This window comes from Lethenteron reissneri, unplaced genomic scaffold (genome assembly GCF_015708825.2).
Source record: "Lethenteron reissneri isolate LAM-NWPU_2019-01 unplaced genomic scaffold, ASM1570882v1 scaffold_214, whole genome shotgun sequence".
Lineage (NCBI taxonomy): Eukaryota > Metazoa > Chordata > Hyperoartia > Petromyzontiformes > Petromyzontidae > Lethenteron > Lethenteron reissneri.
Window position 1 is genome coordinate 990014 of NW_026891736.1, and position 24500 is coordinate 1014513.

The 24500-nt window shown below is 53.2% G+C and overlaps 1 protein-coding gene across 1 annotated transcript; it reads left to right on the forward strand.

Annotated features, from left to right (window-relative positions):
- The first annotated feature begins 6636 nt into the window (after positions 1-6636).
- Positions 6637-23251, forward strand: LOC133339736 (ubiquitin-conjugating enzyme E2 J1-like). The gene is made up of 9 exons (XM_061547895.1): positions 6637-7665; positions 10327-10400; positions 12394-12525; positions 14235-14319; positions 16484-16589; positions 17960-18083; positions 18998-19100; positions 19507-19577; positions 22041-23251. Exons 1-9 carry the CDS (start codon positions 7635-7637, stop codon positions 22326-22328), a joined length of 1014 nt encoding a protein of 337 aa, XP_061403879.1. The 5' UTR covers positions 6637-7634; the 3' UTR covers positions 22329-23251.
- The last annotated feature ends 1249 nt before the right edge of the window (positions 23252-24500 follow it).

Sequence of the window (24500 nt, forward strand, 5' to 3'; positions counted from 1 at the left end):
GGTTCACTGTTAATCACAGAGGCTCCCATAAGGTTCATTATTAATCAGCGAAGCTCCCATAGGGTTCAATGTTAATTACTGAGGCTCACATAGGGGTCTGTGTTAATGACTAAGGCTTAGGGCTAAGTGTTTATCACTGAAACTCTCATAGGGTTCGGTGTTAATCACTGAGGCTCCCATAGGGTTCAGTATTAATCATTGAGGCTCCCATAGGGTTCAGTGTTAATCACTGAGACTCCCATAGGGTTCAGTATTAATCACTGAGGCTCCCATAGGGTTCAGTATTAATCACTGAGGCTCCCATAGGGTTCAGTGTTAATCACTGAGACTCCCATAGGGTTCAGTATTAATCACTGAGGCTCCCATAGGGTTCAGTATTAATCATTGAGGCTCCCATAGGGTTCGGTGTTGATCACTGAGGCACCCATGAGGGTAAATATTAATCACTGAGGATTCATATGCTTCAGTTTAAATCACTGATGCTCCCAAAGGGTTCAATGTTAGTCGCTAGGGCTCCCATAGTGTTTAATGCTAATCACTGAGACTCCCATATGGTTCAGTGTTAATCACCGAGACTCCCATAGGGGTCAGTGTTAATCATTGAGGCTCCCATAGGGTCAGGTGTTAATCATTGAGGCTCCCATAGGGTTCATTGTTAATCACAGAGGCTCCTATAGGGTTCACTGTTAATCACAGAGGCTCCCTTAGGGTTCACTTAATCACTGGGGCTCCCATATGGTTCACTGTTAATCACTGAGGCTTTCATAGGGTTCACTGTTAATCACAGAGGCTCCTATAGGGTTCACTGTTAATCACAGAGGCTCCCTTAGGGTTCCTTAATCACTGGGGCTCCCATAGGGTTCACTGTTAATCACAGAGGCTCCCATAGGGTTCACTGTTAATCACTGAGGCTCCCATAGGGTTCAGTGTTAATCACTGAGGCTCCCATAGGGTTCTCTGTTAATCACTGAGGCTCCCATAGGGTTCACTGTTAATCACTGAGGCTCAGATAGGGTTCACTGTTAATCACTGAGGCTCCCATAGGTTACAATGTTAATCACAGAGGCTCCTATAGGGTTCACTTTTAATCACAGAGGCTCCCATAGGGTTCACTTTTAATCACTGAGGCTCCCATAGGGTTGAGTGTTAATCAGTGAGTCTCCCATAGGGTTCACTGTTAATCACTGTGGCTTCCATAAGCTTCAGTGTTAATCACTGAGGCTCCCATAAGGTTCACAGTTTAATCACAGAGGCTCCCACAGGGTTCAGTGTTAATCAGTGAAGCTCCCATAGGGTTCAGTGTTAATCACTGAGGCCCCCATAGGGTTCAGTGTTAATCAGTGAGGTTCCCATAGGGTTTGTGTTAATCAGTGAGGCTCCCATAGGGTTCAGTGTTAATCACTGAGGCCCCCATAGGGTTCAGTGTTAATCAGTGAGGCTCCCATAGGGTCAGTGTTAACCACTGAGGCTCCCATAGGGTTCAGTGTTAATCATTGAGGCGCCCATAGGGTTCAATGTTAATTCCTGAGGCTCCCATAGGGGTCTGTGTTAATGACTAAGGCTTAGGGCAGGGGTCGGCAACCTACGGCTCCGGAGCCGCATGCGGCTCTTTACGGGCTGCTTCTTGACGATATGTACGTATGTACAGTATGTACTCAGATGCATTGCGGCTCTTGAAATACTGAATTTTGTACCGAATTGGAAAAAAATGGCTCTTCTTGTTATTTTGGTTGCCGACCCCTGGCTTAGGGCTAAGTGTTTATCACTGAAACTCTCATAGGTTTCCGTGTTAATGTCTGTGGCTCCTATATGATTCAGTGTTAATTATTGAGGCCCCCATAGGGTTAAATGTTAATCACTGAGGCTCTCATAGGGTTCAGTGTTAATCACTGAGGCTCCCATAGGGTTCACTGTTAATCACTGAGACTCCCATATGGTTCAGTCTTAATCACTGAGGCTCCCATAGGGTTCATGTGTTAATCACAGAGGCTCCCATAGGGTTCGTGTTAATCAGTGAGGCTCCCATAGGGTTCAGTGTTAATCACAGAGGCTCCCATAGGGTTCGTGTTAGTCAGTGAGGCTCCCATAGGGTTCAGTGTTAATCACTGAGGCCCCCATAGGGTTCGGTGTTAATCAGTGAGGCTCCCATAGGGTTCATGTGTTAATCACAGAGGCTCCCATAGGGTTCAGTGTTAATCAGTGAGGCTCCCATAGGGTTAAATGTTCATCACTGAGGCTCTTATAGGGTTCGGTGTTGATCACTGAGGCTCCCATGAGGTTCAATAATAATCACTGAGGATCCATATGCTTCAGTTTAAATCACTAATGCTCCCAAAGGGTTCAAAGTTAGTCGCTAGGGCTCCCATAGTGTTTAATGCTAATCACTGAGACTCCCACATGGTTCAGTGTTAATCACCGAGACTCCCAAAGGTTCAGTGTTAATCATTGAGGCTCCCATAGGGTCAAGTGTTAATCATTGAGGCTCCCATAGGGTTCGTGTTAATCAGTGAGGCTCCCATAGGGTTCTGTGTTAATCACAGAGGCTCCTATAGGGTTCGTGTTAATCGGTGAGGCTCCCATAGGCCTCAGTGTTAATCACTGAGGCCCCCATAGGGTTCAGTGTTAATCAGTGAGGCTCCCATAGGGTTCAGTGTTAATCACTGAGGCCCCCATAGGGTTCAGTGTTAATCAGTAAGGCTCCCATAGGGTTCAGTGTTAACCACTGAGGCTCCCATAGGGTTCAGTGTTAATCATTGAGGCTCCCATAGGGTTCAATGTTAATTACTGAGGCTCCCATAGGGGTCTGTGTTAATGACTAAGGCTTAGGGTTAAGTGTTTATCACTGAAACTCTCATAGGGTTCGGTGTTAATGTCTGTGGCTCCTATATGATTCAGTGTTAATTATTGAGGCCCCCATAGGGTTAAATGTTAATCACTGAGGCTCTCATAGGGTTCGGTGTTGATCACTGAGGCTCCCATGAGGTTAATTATTAATCACTGAGGATCCATATGCTTCAGTTTAAATCACTGATGCTCCCAAAGGGTTCAATGTTAGTCGCTAGGGCTCCCATAGTGTTTAATGCTAATCACTGAGACTCCCATATGGTTCAGTGTTAATCACCGAGACTCCCATAGATTGCAGTGTTAATCATTGAGGCTCCCATAGGGTCAGGTGTTAATCATTGAGGCTCCCATAGGGTTCACTGTTAATCAGAGAGGCTCCTATAGGGTTCCTTAATCACTGAGGCTCCCATAGGGTTGAGTGTTAATCACTGAGGCTCCCATAGGGTTCACTGTTCATCACTGAGGCTCCCATATGGTTAACTGTTAATCACTGAGGCTCCCATAGGGTACAATGTTAATCACTGAGGCTCCTATAGGGTTCACTGTTAATCACAGAGGCTCCCATAGGGTTCACTGTTAATCACTGAGGCTCCCATAGGGTTGAGTGTTAATCACTGGGGCTCCCATAGGGTTCTGTGTTAATCAGTGAGTCTCCCATAGGGTTCACTGTTAATCATTGAGGCTCCCATAGGGTTCACTGTTAATCACTGAGGCTCCCATGGGGTTCACTGTTTAATCACAGAGGCTCCCACAGGGTTCAGTGTTAATCACTGAGGCTACCATAGGGTTCATTGTTAATCACTGAGGCTCCCATAGGGTTCAGTGTTAATCACTGAGGCTCCCATAGAGTTCATGTGTTAATCACAGAGGCTCCCATAGGGTTCGTGTTAATCAGTGAGGCTCCCATAGGGTTCAGTGTTAATCACAGAGGCTCCCATAGGGTTCGTGTTAATCAGTGAGGCTCCCATAGGGTTCAGTGTTAATCACTGAGGCCCCCATAGGGGTCGGTGTTAATCAGTGAGGCTCCCATAGGGTTCTGTGTTAATCACTGAGGTTCCCATAGGGTTCTGTGTTATTCACTGAGGGTCCATAGGGTTCGGTGTTAATCACTGAGGCTCCCATAAGGTTCGGTGTTAATCAGTGAGGCTCCCATAGCGTTCGGTTTTCATCAACGAGGCTTCCATAGGGTTCAGTGTTAATCACTGAAGCTCCCATAGGGTTCAGTGTTAATCACTGAAGCTCCCATAGGGTTCAGTGTTAATCACTGAGGCTCCCATAGGGTTCGTGTTAATCATTGAGGCTTCCATAGGGTTCACTGTTAATCAGTGAGGCTCTCTTAGGGTTCAGTGTTAATCACTGAAGCTCTCATAGGGTCTACTGTTAATCACTGAGGCTTCCATAGGGTTCAGTGTAAATCACTGAGGCTCCCATAGGGTTCAGTGTAAATCACTGAGGCTCCCATAGGGTTCACTGTTAATCAGTGAGGCTCCCATAGGGTTCACTGTTAATCAGTGATGCTCCCATAGGGTTAACTGTTAATCAGTGAGGCTCCCATAGGGTTCACTGTTAATCAGTGAGGCTCCCATAGGGTTCACTGTTAATCAGTGAGGCTTCCATATGGTTCAGTGTTAATCACTGAGACTCCCATAGGGTTCGGTGTTAATAACTGAGGCTCCCATAGGGTTCAATATTAATCATTGAGGCTCCGATAGGGTCAAGTGTTAATCAACGAGGCTCCCATAGGGTTCAATATTAATCATTGAGGCTCCCATAGGGGTCAAGTGTTAATCACCGAGGCTCCCATAGGGATCAGTGTTAATCACTGAGGCTCCCATAGGGTTCTGTGTTAATCACTGAGGCTCCCATTGGGTCAAGTGTTAATCACTGAGGCTCCCATAGGGTTCGTGTTAATCACCGAGGTTCCCATAGGGTGCAGTGTTAATCACTGAGGCTCCCATAGGCTTCTGTGTTAATCACTGAGACTCCCATAGGGTTCAGTGTTATCACTGAGGCTCCCATAGGGTTCAGTATTAATCACTGAGGCTCCCATAGGGTTCAGTGTTAATCACTGAGGCTCCCATAGGGTTCCGTGTTAATCATTGAAGCTCCCATAGGGTTCGGTGTTAATCATTGAGGCTCCCATAGGGTTCAGTGTTAATCATTGAGGCTCCCATAGGGTTCGGTGTTAATCATTGAGGCTCTCATAGGGGTCAGTGTTAATCACTCAGGCTCCCATAGGCATCAGTGTTAATCACTGAGGCTCCCATAGGGTTCAATGTTAATCACTGAGGCCCACTCACTCCCATAGGGTTCAATGTTAATCTCTGATGCCCCCATAGGGTTCAATGTTAATCACTGAGGCTCCCGTAGGGTTCGGTGTTATTCACTGAGGCTCCCATAGGGTGCAGTGTTAATGTCTGGGGCTCCCATAGGGTTCAGTGTTAATCACTGAGGCCCCCATAGGGTTCGATGTTAATCACGAGGCCCCCATAGGGTGCAATGTTAATCACTGAGGCCCCCATAGGTTTCAGTGTTAATCATTGAGGCTCCCATAGGGTTCGGTGTTAATTACTGAGACTCCCATAGGGTTCAGTGTTAATCACTGAGGCTCCCATATGGTTCAGTGTTAATCACTGAGACTCCCATAGGCTTCAGTGTTAATCACTGAGGCTCCCATAGGGTTCGGTGTTAATCACTGAGGCTCCCATATGGTTCAGTGTAAATCACTGAGACTCCCATAGGCTTCAGTGTTAATCACTGAGCCCCCATAGGGTTCAGTGTTAATCACTGAGGCTCCCATAGGGTTCAGTATTAATCACTGAGGCTCCCATAGGGTTCAGTGTTAATCACTGAGGCCCCCATAGGGTTCAGTGTTAATCACTGAGGCTCCCATAGGGTTCAGTATTAATCACTGAGGCTCCCATAGGGTTCACTGTTAATCAGTGAGGCTCCCATAGGGTTCAGTGTTAATCACTGAGGCTCCCTTAGGGTTCAGTATTAATCACTGAGGCTCCCATAGGGTTCAGTGTTAATCACTGAGGCTCCCATAGGCTTCAGTGTTAATCACTGAGGCTCCCATAGGGTTCAGTGTTAATCACTGAGGCTCCCATAGGCTTCAGTGTTAATCACTGAGGCTCCCATAGGGTTCAGTGTTAATCACTGAGGCTCCCATAGGCTTCAGTGTTAATCACTGAGGCCCCCATAGGGTTCAGTGTTAATCACTGAGGCTCCCATAGGGTTCTGTGTTAATCACTGAGGCTCCCATAGGGTTCAGTATTAATCACTGAGGCTCCCATAGGGTTCGTCGTGTTAATCATTGAGGCCCCCATAGGGTTCAGCATTAATCACTGAGGCTCCCATAGGGTTCAGTGTTAATCACTGAGGCTCCCATAGGGTTCAGTGTTAATCACTGAGGCTCCCATAGGGTTCAGTGTTAATCACTGAGGCTCCCATAGGCTTCAGTGTTAATCACTGAGGCTCCCATAGGGTTCAGTATTAATCACTGAGGCTCCCATAGGGTTCAGTGTTAATCACTGAGGCTCCCATATTGTGGTCACTATGGGAGCTTCAACATAGGTTTGTTATAACAATAACAAACTATATGTCCTGACTTTTGGGCCCCACTGTATAACAATAACAAAGCCGCAACGTCCGAACTTATTTATGTTAAACAGGTCACATTCTGCCACATAATTATAAAAATTTATTAATTTAATTAATTTATGCGCTCGAGTTATTTAATAATTTATTATTTTCAGGCGCGCGCCGCGGCCACCTCGGCGCCGCGAGGACCCCGCCGCCTCCGTCATCGGGAAAGGCCACGTCAACCACCACCGCTACAACAACCACCACTACAACAACCACCACCACCATACCATCACCATCACCACGTCAACCACCACCACGTCAACCACCACCACGTCAACCACCACCACGTCAACCACCACCACGTCAACCACCACCACGTCAACCACCACCACGTCAACCACCACCACGTCAACCACCACCACGTCAACCACCACCACTACAACAACCACCACTACTACTACCACCACCACAATACCATCACCACCACCACGTCAACCACTATAACCACCACTACTACTACCACCACGTCAACCACCACCACTACAACAACCACCACTACGCCAACCACCACTACTACTACCACCACCACCATACCATCACCACCACAATATCATCACCACCACCACGTCAACCACTACAACCACCACTACTACTACCACCACATCAACCACCACCACTACAACCACCACCATACCATCACCACCACGTCAACCACCACCAACCACGACCCCCTAACCACCACAACCATCACAACCACCACCACTACCACCACCACTACTACTACCACCACAATACCATCACCACCACCACGTCAACCACTTCAACCACCACCACCACTACGACCCCCTAACCACAATACCACCACCACCACATCACAACCACACTACCACCACTACCCCTTAACCACCATCACTACCACTACTACAACCACCACCCCTTACCCATCATAACCACCACACCACTACCACCACCACACTACTACCACTGCTACCACTACAACCACTACCACCACCACTACTACCACCACAATACCATCACATCCACCACCACAACCATCTAAACCACCACCACTACACAACCACCACACTACCACCACCACTACCACAACCACCACCACCACGCTACCACCACCAGCAGCTGTGTTGTAGTCTGGAGCGCCACGGCTCCTCGCGAAGAGTTTCGAGGAGGAGGCGGAGGAGATCATGGAGAGCCGCTACAGCCTGAGGAGCCCAGGTGGTGATGGGGGTGGTGATGGTGGTGGTGATGGGGGTGGTGATGGGGGTGGTGGTGGTGGTGATGGGGGGGTGGGGATGGTGGTGGTGATGGGGGTGGTGGTGATGGTGGTGGCGATGGTGGTGATGGTGATGGGGGGTGGTGATGGTGGTGGTGATGGGGGTGGTGGTGGTGGTGATGATGGTAATGGGGGTGATGGTGGTGGCGATGGTGGTGATGGTGGTGGTGATGGTGATGGTGGTGATGGGGGTGGTGATGGGGGTGGTGGTGATGGGGGGGGGTGGTGATGGGGGTGGTGCTGATGGGGGTGGTGGTGATGGGGGGGTGGGGATGGTGGTGGTGATGGGGGTGGTGGTGATGGTGGTGGTGATGTGGGTTGTAGTGGTGATGGGGGTGGTGGTTGTGATGGTGATGGGGGTGGTGATGAGGGTGGTGATGGGGGTGATGTGGTAGTAATGGGGGTAATGATGGTGGTGGTGATGGGGGTGGTGGTGGTGATGGGGGGTGGTGGTAGTGATGGGGGGTGGTGGTGGTGATGGGGGTGATGGTGATGATGATGGTGATGCGGGTGATGATGGTGGTGGTGATGGTGGTGGTGGGGGGTGGTGGTGGTGATGGGGGTGATGGTTGTGGTAGTAATGAGGGTGGTGGTGGTGATGGGGGTGATGGTTGTGGTAGTAATGAGGGTGGTGGTGGTGATGGGGGTGGTAGTAATGGGGGGTGATGATGGTGATGATGGTAGTGATGGTGGTGATGGGGGTGATGGTGGTAGTATTGGGGGTGATGATGGGGATGATGAGTGTGATGATGGTGGTGGTGGTTATGGGGTGAATGATGGTGGTGGTGATGGGGGTGATGGTGATGCGGGTGATGATGGTAGTGATGGTGGTGGTGATGGGGGTGATGGTGGTGATGGTAGTAATGGGGGTGATGATGTTGATGATGGTAGTGATGGTGGTGATGATGGGGGTGATGGTGGTGATGATGGTAGTGATGGTGGTGATGGGGGTGATGGTGGTGGTAGTATTGGGGGTGATGATGGGGATGATGAGTGTGATGATGGTGGTGGTAGTTATTGGGGTGATGATGGTGGTGGTGATGGGGGTGATGGTGATGCGGGTGATGATGGTGATGATGTTACTCAACGTGAGTGTGTTTGTGTTCACTGTTAGCGGGTCACGCTACGAACCAGCGACAGCCATCATCTCAACCGGTTCTGGGCCTCCCCTCGGTCAACTCAGCCCTAAATCAGTACCTGGTGCAGTGTGAAACAGCAGTGCTGTACTAGGGAGACAAAGGCGGCCGGGCGTGGAGCTGGCTACCCCCTACCCCCTCGTGTACCTTGCCGACCTTCATTGGTGCAGCTCACTAACAGCACTTGCCCCTTCAGTCTGTTAGAGGTTATACGGGAGATCTTTGCCTATGTGTGTAGAATGTATCACACTGTGCGTCTGCCTGTGTCTCCCTCTGTAACCTTGTCTCTCTGTGTCTCCCTGTGTCTCCCCATGATTCCCCGTGTCTCCCCGCATTTCTCCTTGTCTCTCTGTATCCTGGTGTCTCCCCTTGTCTCCCCGTGTCTCCCCGTGTCTCCCCGTGTCTCTCTGTGTCTCCCTGTGCCTCCCTGTGTCTCCCCGTGTCTCTCTGTCTCCCCGTGTCTCTGTGTCTCCCTGTGTCTCTCTGTGTCTCTTTGTGTCTGCCTGTATCTCTCTGTGTATCTGTGTCTCCCTGTGTCTCTCTCTGTCTCCCCGTGTCTCTCTGTGTCTCTCTGTGTCTCCCTGTGTCTCCCTGTGTCTCCCCGTGTCTCTCTGACTCCATGTGTCTCTATGTGTCTCTATGTGTCTCCCTTTGTCTCCCTGTGTCTCTCTGTGTCTCTCTGTGTCTGCCTGTATCTCTCTGTGTCTCTGTGTCTACCTGTGTCTCTGTGTCTCCCCGTGTCTCTGTGTCTCCCCGTGTGTCTCTGTGTCTCCCGGTGTCTCTCTGTGTTTCCCCATGTCTCTCTGTGTCTCGCCTTGTCTCTCTGTCTCTCTGTGTCTCACTCTGTAACCATGTCTCTCTGTGTCTCCCTGTGTCTCCCTGTGTCTCTCTGTGTCTGCCTGTGTTTCCCTGTGTTTTTCTGTCTCCCCGTTTCCCTCTGTTTCCCTGTGTCTCCCCATGTCTCCCTATGTCTCTCCATGTCTCTGTGTGTCTCCCTGTGTCTCCCCGTGTCTCTGTGTCTCCCTGTGTCTCTCTGTGTTTTCCCATGTCTCTCTGTGTCTCTGTGTGTCTCCCTGTGTCTCCCTGTGTCTCCCTGTGTCTCTGTGTCTCCCCGTGTCTCTCTGTGTTTCCCCATGTCTCTCTGTGTCTCGCCTTGTCTCTCCGTCTCTCTGTGTCTCCCTCTGTAACCATGTCTCTCTGTGTCTCCCTGTGTCTCTCTGTGTCTCCCCGTGTCTCTGTGTCTCCCCGTGTCTCTCTGTGTTTCCCCATGTCTTTCTGTGTCTCGCCTTGTCTCTCCGTCTCTCTGTGTCTCCCTCTGTAACCATGTCTCTGTGTGTCTCTGTTTCTCCCTGTGTCTCCCTGTGTCTCCCCGCGTCTCGTCTCTCTGTAACCTGGTGTCTCCCCTTCTTTCTCTGTGTCTCCCCTTGTCTCCGCGTGTCTCTCCATGTCCCTCCCCGCCCATCTCAGCCGTGAAGCGACTGATGAAGGAGGCGCAGGAGCTGAGGGAGCCCACTCAGCACTACTTTGCTCAGCCACTCGAGGTGACTTGGGGCGTGGGGACGGGGGGGGGGGCACACGAGTGCAGTACAACACAGGCGTGCGGTGGCTACACTCGACATGTGTTGGAGCTTCTATCGCACCACCGCACGTAGGCGACCGTGGCCAATCGGAGTGCGTGGGGTGGAAGGACAACAAACGAAACACAACAACAAGGAGTTCTAAAGAAATTATTTTTCAATTCAGTGTAGCGTGGTGTATAGCAGTGTAGTGTGTAGTGGAGTGTATAGTAGTGTATAGTGTAGTGTATCATAGTGAATATTAGTATAGTGGTGTAGTAGAATAGCGTTCCCCCCCACCCCCACCTCTCACATGAGGCACGGGTTCTCACCGGGTACTCAGGCGTCCTCTCCCATGCGGATAAAGCAACTCCGGTTAATCGGACCGATAACGCCTTCGCTCGCACGTAGAGCAAGACAGAGCTTAGCTAACGCGGTAGGACTCTCGATTATCGGCACTAATGACAGGGAGGATGCCCGCGGATAATTCAAAATCGCGGATAATCCAACGAACATAACCGTTTTCCGCGGATCCTTTATGCCTAAAAACACGAAAGTTCGGTGTTAAATTATGTTCAAGTTGAGAAAATTGAGAACGAATACGAACGACCGACCGACCAATCGATGCGCCTTCTCGGTGATAATAACACTTCCCTGCGCAAGAAGGCTCCACCCACTGAGTGGATGATTGCAGAGCTACAGCCAATCAGACATCAATAAAACTCATCCCACTGAGTGGATGATAGCAGAGCTACAGCCAATCAGACATCAATAAAACTCAGCCCACTGAGTGGATGATAGCAGAGCCACAGCCAATCAGACATCAATCAAACTCAGCCCACTGAGTGGATGATTGCAGAGCTACAGCCAATCAGACATCAATCAAACTCAGCCCACTGAGTGGATGATTGCAGAGCTACAGCCAATCAGACATCAATAAAACTCAGCCCACTGAGTGGATGATTGCAGAGCTATAGCCAATCAGACATCAATAAAACTCAGCCCACTAAGTGGATTATTGCAGAGCCACAGCCAATCAGACATCAATAAAACTCAGCCCACTAAGTGGATGATAGCAGAGCTACAGCCAATCAGACATCAATAAAACTCAGCCCACTGAGTGGATGATTGCAGAGCTACAGCCAATCAGACATCAATAAAACTCAGCCCACTAGGTGGATGATTGCAGAGCCACAGCCAATCAGACATCAATAAAACTCAGCCCACTAAGTGGATGATAGCAGATCCACAGCCAATCAACATCAATTAAACTCAGCCACCCACTGGCACCTACTGTACTGTAGCGGCGATCGCGTGAATTTCGGATTAATCGGAGCAGCAGCGTATTCGGTTTAAGCACCGTGCGTGACTTGTAATGATCGCTTCTGAGAATAACAGCGTTGCATAACTGTGTTCAGGTTATTGATTTTGGCTCAACGGAAAATCCTACGGGTTATTAATACGTGTCAAAATCTCAAGGGTCCCCGGTTAATCTGCAAGTCGGATAAAGCGCACGCTGACAATCGACAGTCCGCCGTGGTTGGTAGTGGACATCTCTCTGCGGCCTTTGTGCTCCGTGCCTGCGGTTTGTCCTACTCCTCCTCCTGGTGGGATCTTGTGGGTCATCGTCATCATCGTCGTCGTCTCAGAGGACGATCATGGTGGTGGTGGTGTTGGCGGTGGTGATGATGATGGTTTGTGCCAGGCCATTTGCACCTTGACGTCACCGCCACTTAGTGGCGAATTGCGTTTGTGGATGATGATGGTGGTGGTAAATGATTGTGGTGATGATGGTGGGTGATGGTGGTGGTGTTGGTGCTGATGCCCCCCTGTCTCCCTGCGTGTCCCTGCATCTCCCCCTGTCTCCCTGTGTGTCCCTGCGTGTCCCTGTGTCTCCCTGTGTCTCTCCACGTGTCACTGTGCCTCCTGCTGTCTCCCCCTGTCCCCCCGCGTGTCCCCGCTTGTCCGGGCGAGGCAGGATAATCTGTTTGAGTGGCACTTCTCGGTGAGGGGACCCCCGGACTCGGACTTCGAGGGCGGCATATACCACGGCCGCATCATCCTGCCCCCAGAGTACCCCATGCGGCCGCCCAGCATCATCATGCTCACGGTGGGGGCACACACCGGGTGAATCTGCCTGTCTGTCTGTGTGTGTCGACCTGTGTGTGTCTACGTGTGTGTGACAAGGCCGTAGCCATTGAGTCAACATTGGGGGGAGCGGTGGTGTAGCGGTTAGCGCGCTGCGCTACAAACCTGGCGACCCGGGTTCGATTCCCTCTCATGGCCAACACCAGTGACGATTATCTGAACCGGTCCTGGGCCTCCCCTAGGTCGACTCGGCCTCAAATGAGTACCTGGTGCGATGTGTAAACATCGCCACTAGGGAGACAAAGGCGGCCGGGCGTGGTGTTGGCCACCCACCCCCTCGTGTGCCGTGCCGGCCTTCATAGGTGCTCGCTAACAGCACTTGCCCTTACAGTCTGTTAAGGCTATACGGGGATCTTTATCTTTGTGACAAGGCCGTAGCCATTGAGTCAACATTGGGGGGGACCAAATCTTCCAGGGGGTCATAAAAAAAAAATCTAGATTTGAAAACGAATTTCTTGCCATTTCCTGCCGAAAATTTAAAAAAATTCACTAACACATAGGATGGACTTTTTTTTTTTACAATAATGTCTAATAGTGTATTGCATTACATTGCTCTGTTTTTTTCTTTTTTTACCTTTTCTTGTTTCATTGTATGTAATGGCACAATAATATGAACATAAATCTATTTTATATACATTTTTGGGGGGGGACCTTTTGAGCATATTTGAATATTTGGCGGGATGTGGCCCCCCCAAGAAATATTATAATTATGGCCTTGGTGTGTGATGACCTGCGTATGACTCCCTGTGTGTGTCTACCTGTGTGTGTCTACCTGTGTGTGTCTACCTTTGGGCAGTGTGCTCATGACCGGCTCCGGTTTAACAGCAGAGGTCTGACTCCGAATCAGTCGAGCGGCATTAACTTTTCATCGGTTGCGTAACGCTGTGTGGAAGCTACCTGGTCTGTCGCTCCACACGAAGCTTCGGGTCTTCTCGGCTACAGTCATTCCCTCCCTTCTCTACGCTTGCGAAACGTGGACCCCCCGAATGGAGCATCTTCGCCGGTTCTAAACATTTAGGCTGGCCTGCCTACGATCCATCCTGGGTTTAACCAGGCTGGTTTGTTTGAGGAGCTCACAAATCCTTGAAAGATGTGGACAAAGTCCCATCGGTGAGCTCTTCCGGCAGGCAAGGCTGCGTTGGCTGGGTCATGCAGCCTGCATGCCCAGCCACCGCATGCCTAAACAGCCTTTGTACGGCCGGATAGAGGGGGTTAAGCAGGCATGGAACGGGCTAGAGAAGAGATAGAGTGATGTGGTACAAGAGGATGTGGAGCTTAGTGGACTTGCCGAAGACTGGTACCAGCGGTGTCAAGATCGGCCTCTGTGGAGGAGGCTCGTGAAGGACGCTACTGGGCAGTTGGAGGCAGTCGCCCTCCAATAACAACGGAGGGCGGAGGAGCGACGCTCACAACAACGAGCGGAGCGCCGGGTGGCTAAAGCACATTAAGTTGGCACAGTAGGGGGCACAGGTGGTGCATCAGCCAGTCATCTCAGTCAGTCGACCCGTGGCACCTGGGTCTGCCCCGTGACCTCCTGCCAGCGGGCGTTCGACACTTCACGTGGCCTCAAGGTGCACATGGCTTGGCACAAGCGTTGTGGTGACGTCACCGCCACTTAGTGGCGAATGGCGGTTGTTGTTGTTGTCTCTGTGTGTGTACATCTCTGTATAGGCGAGCGGGAGGTTTGAGGTCGGGAAGAAAATCTGCCTCAGCATTTCTGGCCACCACCCCGAGACCTGGCAACCTTCATGGAGCAGTGAGACTCACCCACTCACTCATCAACTCACCTCACCCACCCACTCACTCATCAACTCACCTCACTCACTCACCCACCCACTCACCAACTCACCTCACTCACCCACTCACCTACTCACTCACCCACCCACTCACTCATAAATTCACCTCATTCACTCACCCACCCACTCACCTACTCACTCACCCACCCACCCATCCACTTACTCACCAAACCACTCACCCACCCACTCACCTACCCATCTACTCACCTACTCACTCACCCAACCACCCATCTACTGACTCACCAACTCACCCACTCACTCACCAACCCACCAACTCACCCACCTACTCACTCACCCACCCACCCATCCACTTATTCACCAACCCACTCACCCACTCACTCACCAACCCACCCACTCACCCACCCACTCACCCACCCACTCACCCACCCACTCACCTACTCACTCACCCACTCACCCACTCACCCACTCAAGCATGGTTTGTGTGTAGTATACATGGATTTATATGCATATCTTCGTGTGTCTTTGTGTGTGTGTATCTGTAATATGTATGTATATCTGAGTATGATGATCTGGTGATTGCTGCTCACTCAGAGGAGGAGTTGGAGGCACTCCTGGAGCTTGCCACTAAGAGGTGTGGGGCCTTACCATCAGCCCCACCAAAACTAAGCATCTGTCTGGGTATTTTGTACCATCAGACACTCCACCTCCACAACTCCCAATTGGTGATAGGGCAGTTGTGGAGAGAGTGGAGAGTTTCCCATACCTGGGCAGTGTGCTCATGACAGGCTCCGGTTTGACAGCAGAGGCCTCACTCAGAATCAGTCGAGCGACATCTTTTCATCGGTTGTGTAATGCTGTGTGCAAGCTACCTGGTCTGTCGCTCCCCTAATGGAACATCTTCGCCAGTTAGAAACATTTAGGCTGGCCTGCCTACGATCCATCCTGGGTTTAACCAGGCTGGTTTGTTTGAGGAGCTCACAAATCCTTGAAAGATGTGGACAAAGTCCCATCGGTGAGCTCTTCCGGCAGGCAAGGCTGCGTTGGCTGGGTCATGCAGCCTGCATGCCCAGCCACCGCATGCCTAAACAGCCTTTGTACGGCCGGATAGAGGGGGTTAAGCAGGCATGGAACGGGCTAGAGAAGAGATAGAGTGATGTGGTACAAGAGGATGTGGAGCTTAGTGGACTTGCCGAAGACTGGTACCAGCGGTGTCAAGATCGGCCTCTGTGGAGGAGGCTCGTGAAGGACGCTACCGGGCAGTTGGAGGCAGTCGCCCTCCAACAACAACTGAGGGCAGAGGAACGACGCTCACAATATTGAGCAGAGCATCGGGCGGCTAAAGCACAGCAAGTTGGCAAAGTAAGGGGCACAGGTGGTGTATCGGCCAGTCATCTCAGTCAGTCAACCCATGGCACCTGGGTCTGTCCCATGAGGGGCCATCCATTTAGTAGGTACGCAAAAGCCTGTCAAAACTTGACCCCTCCCCCCCTCCCTGTACGCACGCGTACTTTTTACACCCCCCCCCCCCTTGCGTATGTACACTTGACACCCCCCCCCCCCCCGAATCCTATATAACGGCCGATATTTAATCCACAAAGAAACGATCAAGGATTAATAATATTAACGTGTTTAAGCAAACATAGTCCATTGCCGGACTATCTAACTCATTTGAAGGCCAATGTAGACAAATTATCGAGGCTTCACCCCCCCCCCCTCATTTCCTATGCGTACGTACATTGTCAGTAGACGCCCCATACGCAAGCGTACGCATTTGGGTTAACCCCCCCCACTCCATGCGTATGTACTAAATGGATGGCCCCTGACCTGTCAGCGAGCCTTCGACACTTTGTGGCGTCAAAGTGCACCTGGCCTGGCACAGGCGCCGTGATGACGTCACCATCACTTAGTGGTGAATGGCGGGTATTGGTGTATCTGTGTGTTTATGTATCTGTGTGTGTGTATCTGTGTGTGTGTACCTGTGTGTATGTGTGTGTACCTGTGTGTATGTATCTGTGGGTGTGTGTACCTGTGTGTATCTGCGTATGTATCTCTGTATGTATCTGTGGGTGTGTGTATCTGTGTGTATGTATCCATGTGTGTATCTCTGTGTATCTGTATGTATCTGTGTGTATGGATCTGTGTGTGTGCGCGTGGTGTGTGCAGTCCGCACAGCGCTGCTCGCTCTGATTGGGTTCATGCCGACCAAGGGGGAGGGAGCCATCGGCTCCCTGGACTACTCAGCGGAGGAGCGGAGACAGCTCGCCAAACGGTACGCACACACGCACAAACATGCACACGTACACACGCACACGTACACACTCATACATACACACGTACACACGCACAAACATGCACACGTGCACACGTACACACGCACACGTACACACTCATACATACGCACGTACACACGCACAAACATGCACACGTGTCACACGTACACACTCATACATACACACGTACATACACACATACACACATACATACACGCACAACAACAACAACCGCCATTCGCCGCTATGTGGTGGGACGTCACCACGACGCTTGTGACAGGCTATGTGCACGTTAAGGCCACGTGAAGTGTCGGACGCCCGCTGGCAGGAGGTCATGACTCTCAGACAACGCGAACTGTGGAGGATTTCTTTATTTCTTAATTAGGGCGCTTCACGCACATAACTTGGCCAGGGATGACACGCAGATAACTTGGGCAAGTGGCGACGACGCGAAGGCAGCGACGACCTGAAGACAGCGACGAAGCGAAGACAGCGACGACGCGACGACAGCGACGACGCGAAGACAGCGACGAAGCGAAGACAACGACGATGGGAAGACAGTGACAGCGTGAAAACAGTCGATCCCGATCCCACGGCAGCCCTGAACCTTGCCTCTCGCCTCCTTTTATCCCCGGCGTGGCCCTCACTAGGCCATGTCCCCTTTCGCGAACTCTCTAGCCTACTCCCGAAATTTCCAGAAGGTTTTCCCCTTCTCATAACTTGCCCTCTTAATCTCCACCCCTGTAATAATCACTGGGCCACACAATGTCCCTGCACCCACACTATCTCCACACGCGCACTGTCTCGACACACGCACTGTCCCTGCACTCACACTGTCTCCACACACGCACTGTCTCTATACATGTACAACACAGTAGCTCTCCCAGGCCGGCCTCGCACTGTGTCATCCAGCGATTTCACTAAACAATTATACAAATTGTTCATAAGATGATAGTGGTTGAGATAATAAAATAGTGGTGTTGTTGTTCAAGTGGTGATGTAGTCATGGATGATGGTTAGGAGGGAGCGGTTTAGGAGAATTTGGGGGTAGTGGTGGTGAGGTGGTGGTGGTGGTGATGATGATGGTGGTTGTGGTGGAGGTGGTAGAGGAGGAGGAGGTGGTAGTGATGAAGGTGGTGATGGTGATGGTTGTGGTGCAGGGGGAGGTGATGGTGATGATGATGGTGATGATGATGGTGATGATGGTAAAGGTGGCAGAGGTTGTAAAGGAGGTGGTGGTGGTTCTGGTGTATTTTTTTTCTCACCATCCATTGTGCCCCACCCCCCCGTGCACCCCCCTTACCTCCCCCCCCGTGCCCTCTTGTGCCCCCCACTTTACCTCCCCCCCCCCCTCCCGTGCCCCCTCTAGCTCTAGAGAGTTTGTGTGCGAGGGCTGTGGGGAGCGTTTGAGGGCGGCGCTGCCGGAGGCGGCCGAGGGGCCCAGCCCGGACGACAGCGAGGCTCACGAGCTGGCTCGGCAGATCAGCTTCAAGGTGAATCACTCGCTCGCTGGCTGGCTCACTCGCTGGCTAGCTCACTCACTCTTGAGCTGGCTCGGCAGATCAGCTTCAAGGTGACTCGCTCGCTGGCTGGCTCACTCACCTGGCTCACTCGCTAACTCACTCTTGAGCTGGCTCAGCAGATTAGCTTCACGGTGACTCATTCGTTGGCTCGCTCACTTACTCGCTGGCTTGCTCACTCGCTCTTGAGCTGGCTTGGCAGATCAGCTTCAAGGTGACTCACTCGCTTGCTCGCTCAATCGCTCACCCACTCACACTGACACTCGCTCACCCACTCAGTCACACTGACACTCACTCACCCACTCACTCACACTGACACTCACCCACTCACTCACACTGACACTCACTCACCCACTCACTCACACTGACACTCACCCACTCACTCACACTGACACTCACTCACCCACTCACTCACACTGACACTCACCCACTCACTCACACTGACACACACTCACTCACACTGACACACACCCACTCACACTGACACCCACTCACTCACACTGACACTCACTCACCTACTCACTGACACCCACCCACCCACTCACTCACACTGACACTCACCTACTCACTCACACTGACACACACTCACCCACTCACTCACACTGACACCCACTCACTCACACTGACACTCACCCACTCACTCACACTGACACTCACTCACCCACTCACTCACACTGACACCCACCCACTCACTCACACTGACACCCACTCACTCACACTGACACTCACTCACCCACTCACTCACACTGACACTCACTCACCCACTCACTAACTCGGCTGCCAAAGCAGAGGCGGTGATGAGCACTGCTGCCCCCTGCTGGGGCTGCTCCCTGCTGAGACTGCCCCTTGCTGGGACTGCCCCCTGGTGATTCCCGGTGTTATTGCAGCCGGAGGCGACCGGGCCAGGGACACAACCTCCAGAGGGCAGCAGCAGCAGCGGTGGTGGTGGCGGTATTGACAGCGCCAGCAGTGGCAGCATCACTACCACAGGTGGGCACGGCTGTGGTGGTGATGCACACAGAGCCCGTAACGCACGGTGCACGGTGGGTGGATATAGGTGGGTAGGTGAGTGGGTGGAGGGGTGGGTGGGTGAGTAAGTAGGTGGGTGGAGGGGTGGGTGAGTGGGTGGAGGGTTGGGTTGGTGAGTGAGTGGGTGAGTGGGTGGGTAGTTGTGTGGGCCAGTGGGTGGGTGGATGTGTTGATGGCTGAGTGGGTGGGTGGCTGAGTGAGTGGGTGGCTGAGTGGGTGGGTGGGTGGCTGAGTGAGTGGGTGGCTGAGTGGGTGTGTGGCCTGGTGGGTAGCTTGGTTGGTGAGTGGCTGGGTGGCTGGGTGGCTTGGTGTGTGGCATGGAGAGTGATTAAGTGAGTGGTGAGCGAGTTGTTGTTGTTGTTGTTAGGTCCATCCCCCTCTGCAAGTGAACCCCAGGAAGAGAGCGGAGAATCGGGAGCTCAGAGACTCCGTCCACCGGTAACTCACAAACTCACCCACCCATCTACCCACTCACTCACCCACTCACTGCCCCACTCACTCAGCCTTCCACTCACTCACTCACTCACAGAGGCTGTTCTTGGCATCGCTGGTCATTGGCAAGTCCACTCTTCTCTAGCCCGTGCCGTGCCCGTTTAGCCCCCTTTATCTGGCAAGACAAAAGCTGTTTAGGCATTAGGTGGCTTGGTTTGCGGGCTACATGACCCAGCCAACGCAACCTTGTCTGTCGGAGGAGCTCAACGATGGGACTTGGTCCAGATCTTTCAAGGATTTGTGAACTCTTAACACAATCCAGCCTGGTTCAACCCAGAATTTATCTTAGTCAGGTCAGCCTAAATGTTTCTAACCAGCGCAGATGTTCCATTCGGGTCATCCACGTTTCGCAAGCATAGAGAAGGGAGGGCATGACCGTGGCTGAGAAGACCTGGAGCTGTAGATGGTGGGAGTGGGCCTGTCGCTTTTTCTCAGACAGCCGGAACACCTCCTCCGTCAGCCAGGGTCTCTGAGGAGGTTTGGACCGTGTACCCAAAGCAGCCATTGCAGCCGCTTGAGTCACAGGAGGCGTGGGGGACTACGCCAACCCCAGCTGCAATCGATGATGAAATTCTCGCTTGCAACTTTCATTATCTAGCTGAAACCAGGCCACTGCGTTTTAATGGGAGCCTGGGTGTACACCCATCATTAAATAGTCCAGTAAATGTTTTTGCTTGGACCCGGCGTGCATCCATGATGTGGTGTAGATGCGCCGATGCCAGGACAGTGTGTTGGTAATTACAAGCCCATGGGCTGCATAGAAGTCTAGCAGCCTCCGACCGTTGTTATTGAGCTGATCTGGCCCATACCTTCTAATCACTGCAGACCAGTTGCCAGCATCATGAACCACACGGGCATTAAAGTCATCCAACAGGATGACTCTATCCCGAGGGGCGACTTTAGCTTGCACCTGTAACAGGAGGTCATTGAAAGCATCTAACTCATTGGCCTTGCCTGCATCCCTCCACTGATGTTCATCTTCGATGGGGGCATAAGTAACATGACCACTACTCCTTGCCTCTGGTTAATGGGAAGGTGAGCCCACAGTAGCCTGGGGCTTCCAACTTCCCACACCTCACCACCACGCTCCCACGTCCCCTTCATTCTTTTGTTCAGAAGAAGAGCCACTCCCTGTTGTTTCGCAGTCTCCTGCCCCAAGTAGAGGACTGTCCACCCCTCATGATGGCAGGAGCCAGATCCAGTCCACCAGACCTCCTGAATACTGCAGAGATCCAGGCGGTACCAGTCCAGCTCCCGACAGAGGAGTGGCAGCCTCTCTTCCGCAGTGAGCTTTCGAACATTCGACGTGGCCACCGACAGTGGCTTTTTGCCATTTCTGGAGGAACTCCGAGGGTACGGATTCAGTCTCCTGGCTCCGCCAACATGGGATGTCATAGACACCTGTCCACCCGGGGCCTCTCACACGAGCTTAGTTCGATATTTAGCACACGTTTTCACGGTAGTTAAATTGAAGGTGGAGGGGTTGTCAGCCTCTCGCACCCATCCAGAGCACCCATTGGCCGTTGTGGTGGCTACAAGCGCCATGAGGGTAATAGCCAATTGGATTTGGCCGTTCCCCCCATGGCATTGTTCACCACATCGTTAAAGTCCGGCACCACTCAACCAGTCACCCACCCAGCCAGCCAGCCAGCCAACCGCCCATTCAGCCAACCGCCCGCCCACCCAGCCACCCACCTAGCCACCCGCCAATCCAGCCACCCGCCCGGCCACCCAGCCACCCGCCCGCCCACCCGGCCACCCACCCAGCCACCCGCCAACCCACCGACCCAGCCACCCACCTAGCCACCCAGCCGCCCGCCCGCCCTGCCACCCACCCACCCAGCCACCCGCCCAGCCACCCAGCCACCCGCCCACCCAGCCACCCACCCAGCCACCTGCCAACCCACCCACCCAGCCTCCCACCCACCCAGCCACCCGCCCAGCCACCTGCCAACCCACCCACCCAGCCACCCGCCCACCCAGCCACCCGCCCAGCCACCCAGCCACCCGCCCACCCAGCCACCCACCCAGCCACCTGCCAACCCACCCACCCAGCCACTCACCCACCAACCCAGCCACCCACCCAGCCACCCACCCAGTCACCCAGCCACCCGCCCACCCAGCCACCCGCCCAGCTACCCGCCCACCCAGCCACCCACCCAGCCACCCACCCAGCCACCCACCCACCGACCCACCTACCGACCCAGCCACCCACCCAGTCACCCACCCGCCCAGCTACCCGCCCACCCATCCACCCACCCACCCAGCCACCCACCCCACCCAGCCACCCACCCACCGACCCATCCACCCACCCAGCCACCCGCCCACCCAGCCACCCAGCCACCTACCCAGCCACCCGCTCACTCTCCCTCCATCTCCCCCCCCCCGTCCCATCCTCACGCGCTACAGTCGCCAGCCAGCACGGAGCCCCGGCAACGCGTGGTCACCACGGCCACCACCGCCACCACCTCCTCCTCCTCTTCAGCAGCAGCAGCAGTGCAGCCCGGCGGGGGACGCGGGGGGAGGGGGGCCGAAGTTGGGGAGGAGGCGGGGAGCGGGGGACCGAGGGGAGGGGCCGTGGGGGGGCGGGGGCTGGCCTCCTCCCTACTGGTGGCGCTCCTCGCGGTGGCCATCGCCTTCCTGGTGCTGCGCAGAGCACTGCTGGGTCGGGCGTTCGACGACGGATACGGAGTGTGACGCATGCGTGGTGTGAGTGTGACGCACGGTGTGTGTGTGTGTAACACATGCACGGTGTGTGTGTGTGAGTGTGACACACGCACGGTGTGTGTGTGTGTGTGAGAGTGACGCACGCACGGTGTGTGTGTGTGTGAGAGTGACGCACGCACGGTGTGTGTGTGTGTGACGCATGCGTGGTGTGCGTGTGTGTGTGACGCATGCGTGGTGTGCGTGTGATGCATGCGTGGTGTGTGTGTGACGCATGCGTGGTGTGCGTGTGTGTGTGACGCACGCGTGGTGTGCGTGTGACGCATGCGTGGTGTGTGTGTGACGCATGCGTGGTGTGCGTGTGTGTGTGACGCATGCGTGGTGTGTGTGTGACACATGCGTGGTGTGCGTGTGTGTGTGACGCACGCACGATGTGTGTGTGCGTGACGCATGCGTGGTGTGCGTGTGTGCGTGACGCACGCGTGGTGTGCGTCTGTAACGCACGCACGGTGTGTGTGTGTGTGACGCATGCGTGGTGTGTGACGCATGCGTGGTGTGCGTGTGATGCATGCGTGGTGTGTGTGTGACGCATGCGTGGTGTGCGTGTGTGTGTGACGCATGCGTGGTGTGCGTGTGACGCATGCGTGGTGTGTGTGTGACGCATGCGTGGTGTGCGTGTGTGTGTGACGCATGCGTGGTGTGTGTGTGACACATGCGTGGTGTGCGTGTGTGTGTGACGCACGCACGATGTGTGTGTGCGTGACGCATGCGTGGTGTGCGTGTGTGCGTGACGCACGCGTGGTGTGCGTCTGTAACGCACGCACGGTGTGTGTGTGTGACGCACGCACGATGTGTGTGTGTGTAACGCACGCACGGTGTGTGTGTGTGTGACGCACGCACGGTGTGTGTGTGTGACCCACGGTGTGTGTGTGACCCACGGTGTGTGTGTAACGCAAGGTGTGTGTGTGACGCACGCACGGTGTGTGTGTGTGACGCACGCACGGTGTGTGTGGCGGTCGGTGTGTGTGACGCGCGCACGGTGTGTGTGTGACGCACGCACGGTGTGTGTGTGTGCGACGCACGCACGGTGTGTGTGTGTGCGACGCGCGCACGGTGTGTGTGTGTGTGACGCGCGCACGGTGTGTGTGTGTGACGCGCGCACGGTGTGTGTGTGTGTGACGCGCGCACGGTGTGTGTGTGACGCGCGCACGGGGTGTGTGTGACGCGCGCACGGTGTGTGTGTGACGCGCGCACGGTGTTTGTGTGTGACGCGCGCACGGTGTGTGTGTGTGACGCGCGCACGGTGTGTGTGTGTGACGCGCGCACGGTGTGTGTGTGTGACGCGCGCACGGTGTGTGTGTGTGACGCGCGCACGGTGTGTGTGTGTGACGCGCGCACGGTGTGTGTGTGTGACGCACAATGTGTGTGACGAGTCGTGTTAGAGAGTGTGTCTGTGTGCGTGTCTGTGTATGACTGTGTGTGTACGTGTGTATATGTGAATGATTATGATTATTGGTATCATGAAATCATTTCTGAATTATTCACGTAGCGAGCACTTCCACACACTTGTGTCTCAATAGAGACTCAGACCCTGAGACCCGGTCTCCCTGTGTCTCTAGACCCTGAGTCTCTATACCCTGAACACACAGTTTGCTTGAGGCTCTAGACCCTGAATATTTAGAGCCTGAGACCTGATCTCCCTGATTCTACAGACTCTTGAGACCCGGTTTCCCAGAGTCAGCAGACGCCGAGACCCGATCTCCCCGAGTCTCAGATCCCACTAATATTCCCCCCCCTCTCTGCATTCTTAATCGCGTATTTAATGACATCACCATGTACTGCTTGAGGCCCAATTACTATTTAAGTCTCAAAAGCAACAAAAGCTGTATAGACCGTCGGGGCGAGCGCTATTAGCGAGCGCCTCGGGGCCGTCCATAAATGACGTCACGCACCTAGGGGGGGTGGTCAGACATTTGTCACGATGTGTGACGAGGGGGGGTGGTTTGAGAAGTGTGACGTCACATCAAAATGCGCAACTTTAAATAAATATAGATAACACGTTCTACTTAATTAAATGGACTTTTTAATAAAAGTTTTCTCCTACAATGACAATAGTTTAAAGCGATTTGGAGCATGTTTTATATATTTTGGGGGGGGGGGGGGGCAGAGCTGTGACGTCATATTTGAGGGGGGGGTCTGACTTTT

What these genes read in the sequence shown, in the direction of transcription:
- LOC133339736 (XM_061547895.1), top strand. Translation starts at nt 7,635, where the DNA reads ATGGAGAGCCGCTACAGCCTGAGGAGCCCAG. An exon ending in CTACAGCCTGAGGAGCCCAG is followed by an intron (nt 7,666 to 10,326) that starts GTGGTGATGGGG and finishes CGCCCATCTCAG; the next exon opens with CCGTGAAGCGACTGATGAAG. An exon ending in CTCAGAGACTCCGTCCACCG is followed by an intron (nt 19,578 to 22,040) that starts GTAACTCACAAA and finishes CACGCGCTACAG; the next exon opens with TCGCCAGCCAGCACGGAGCC.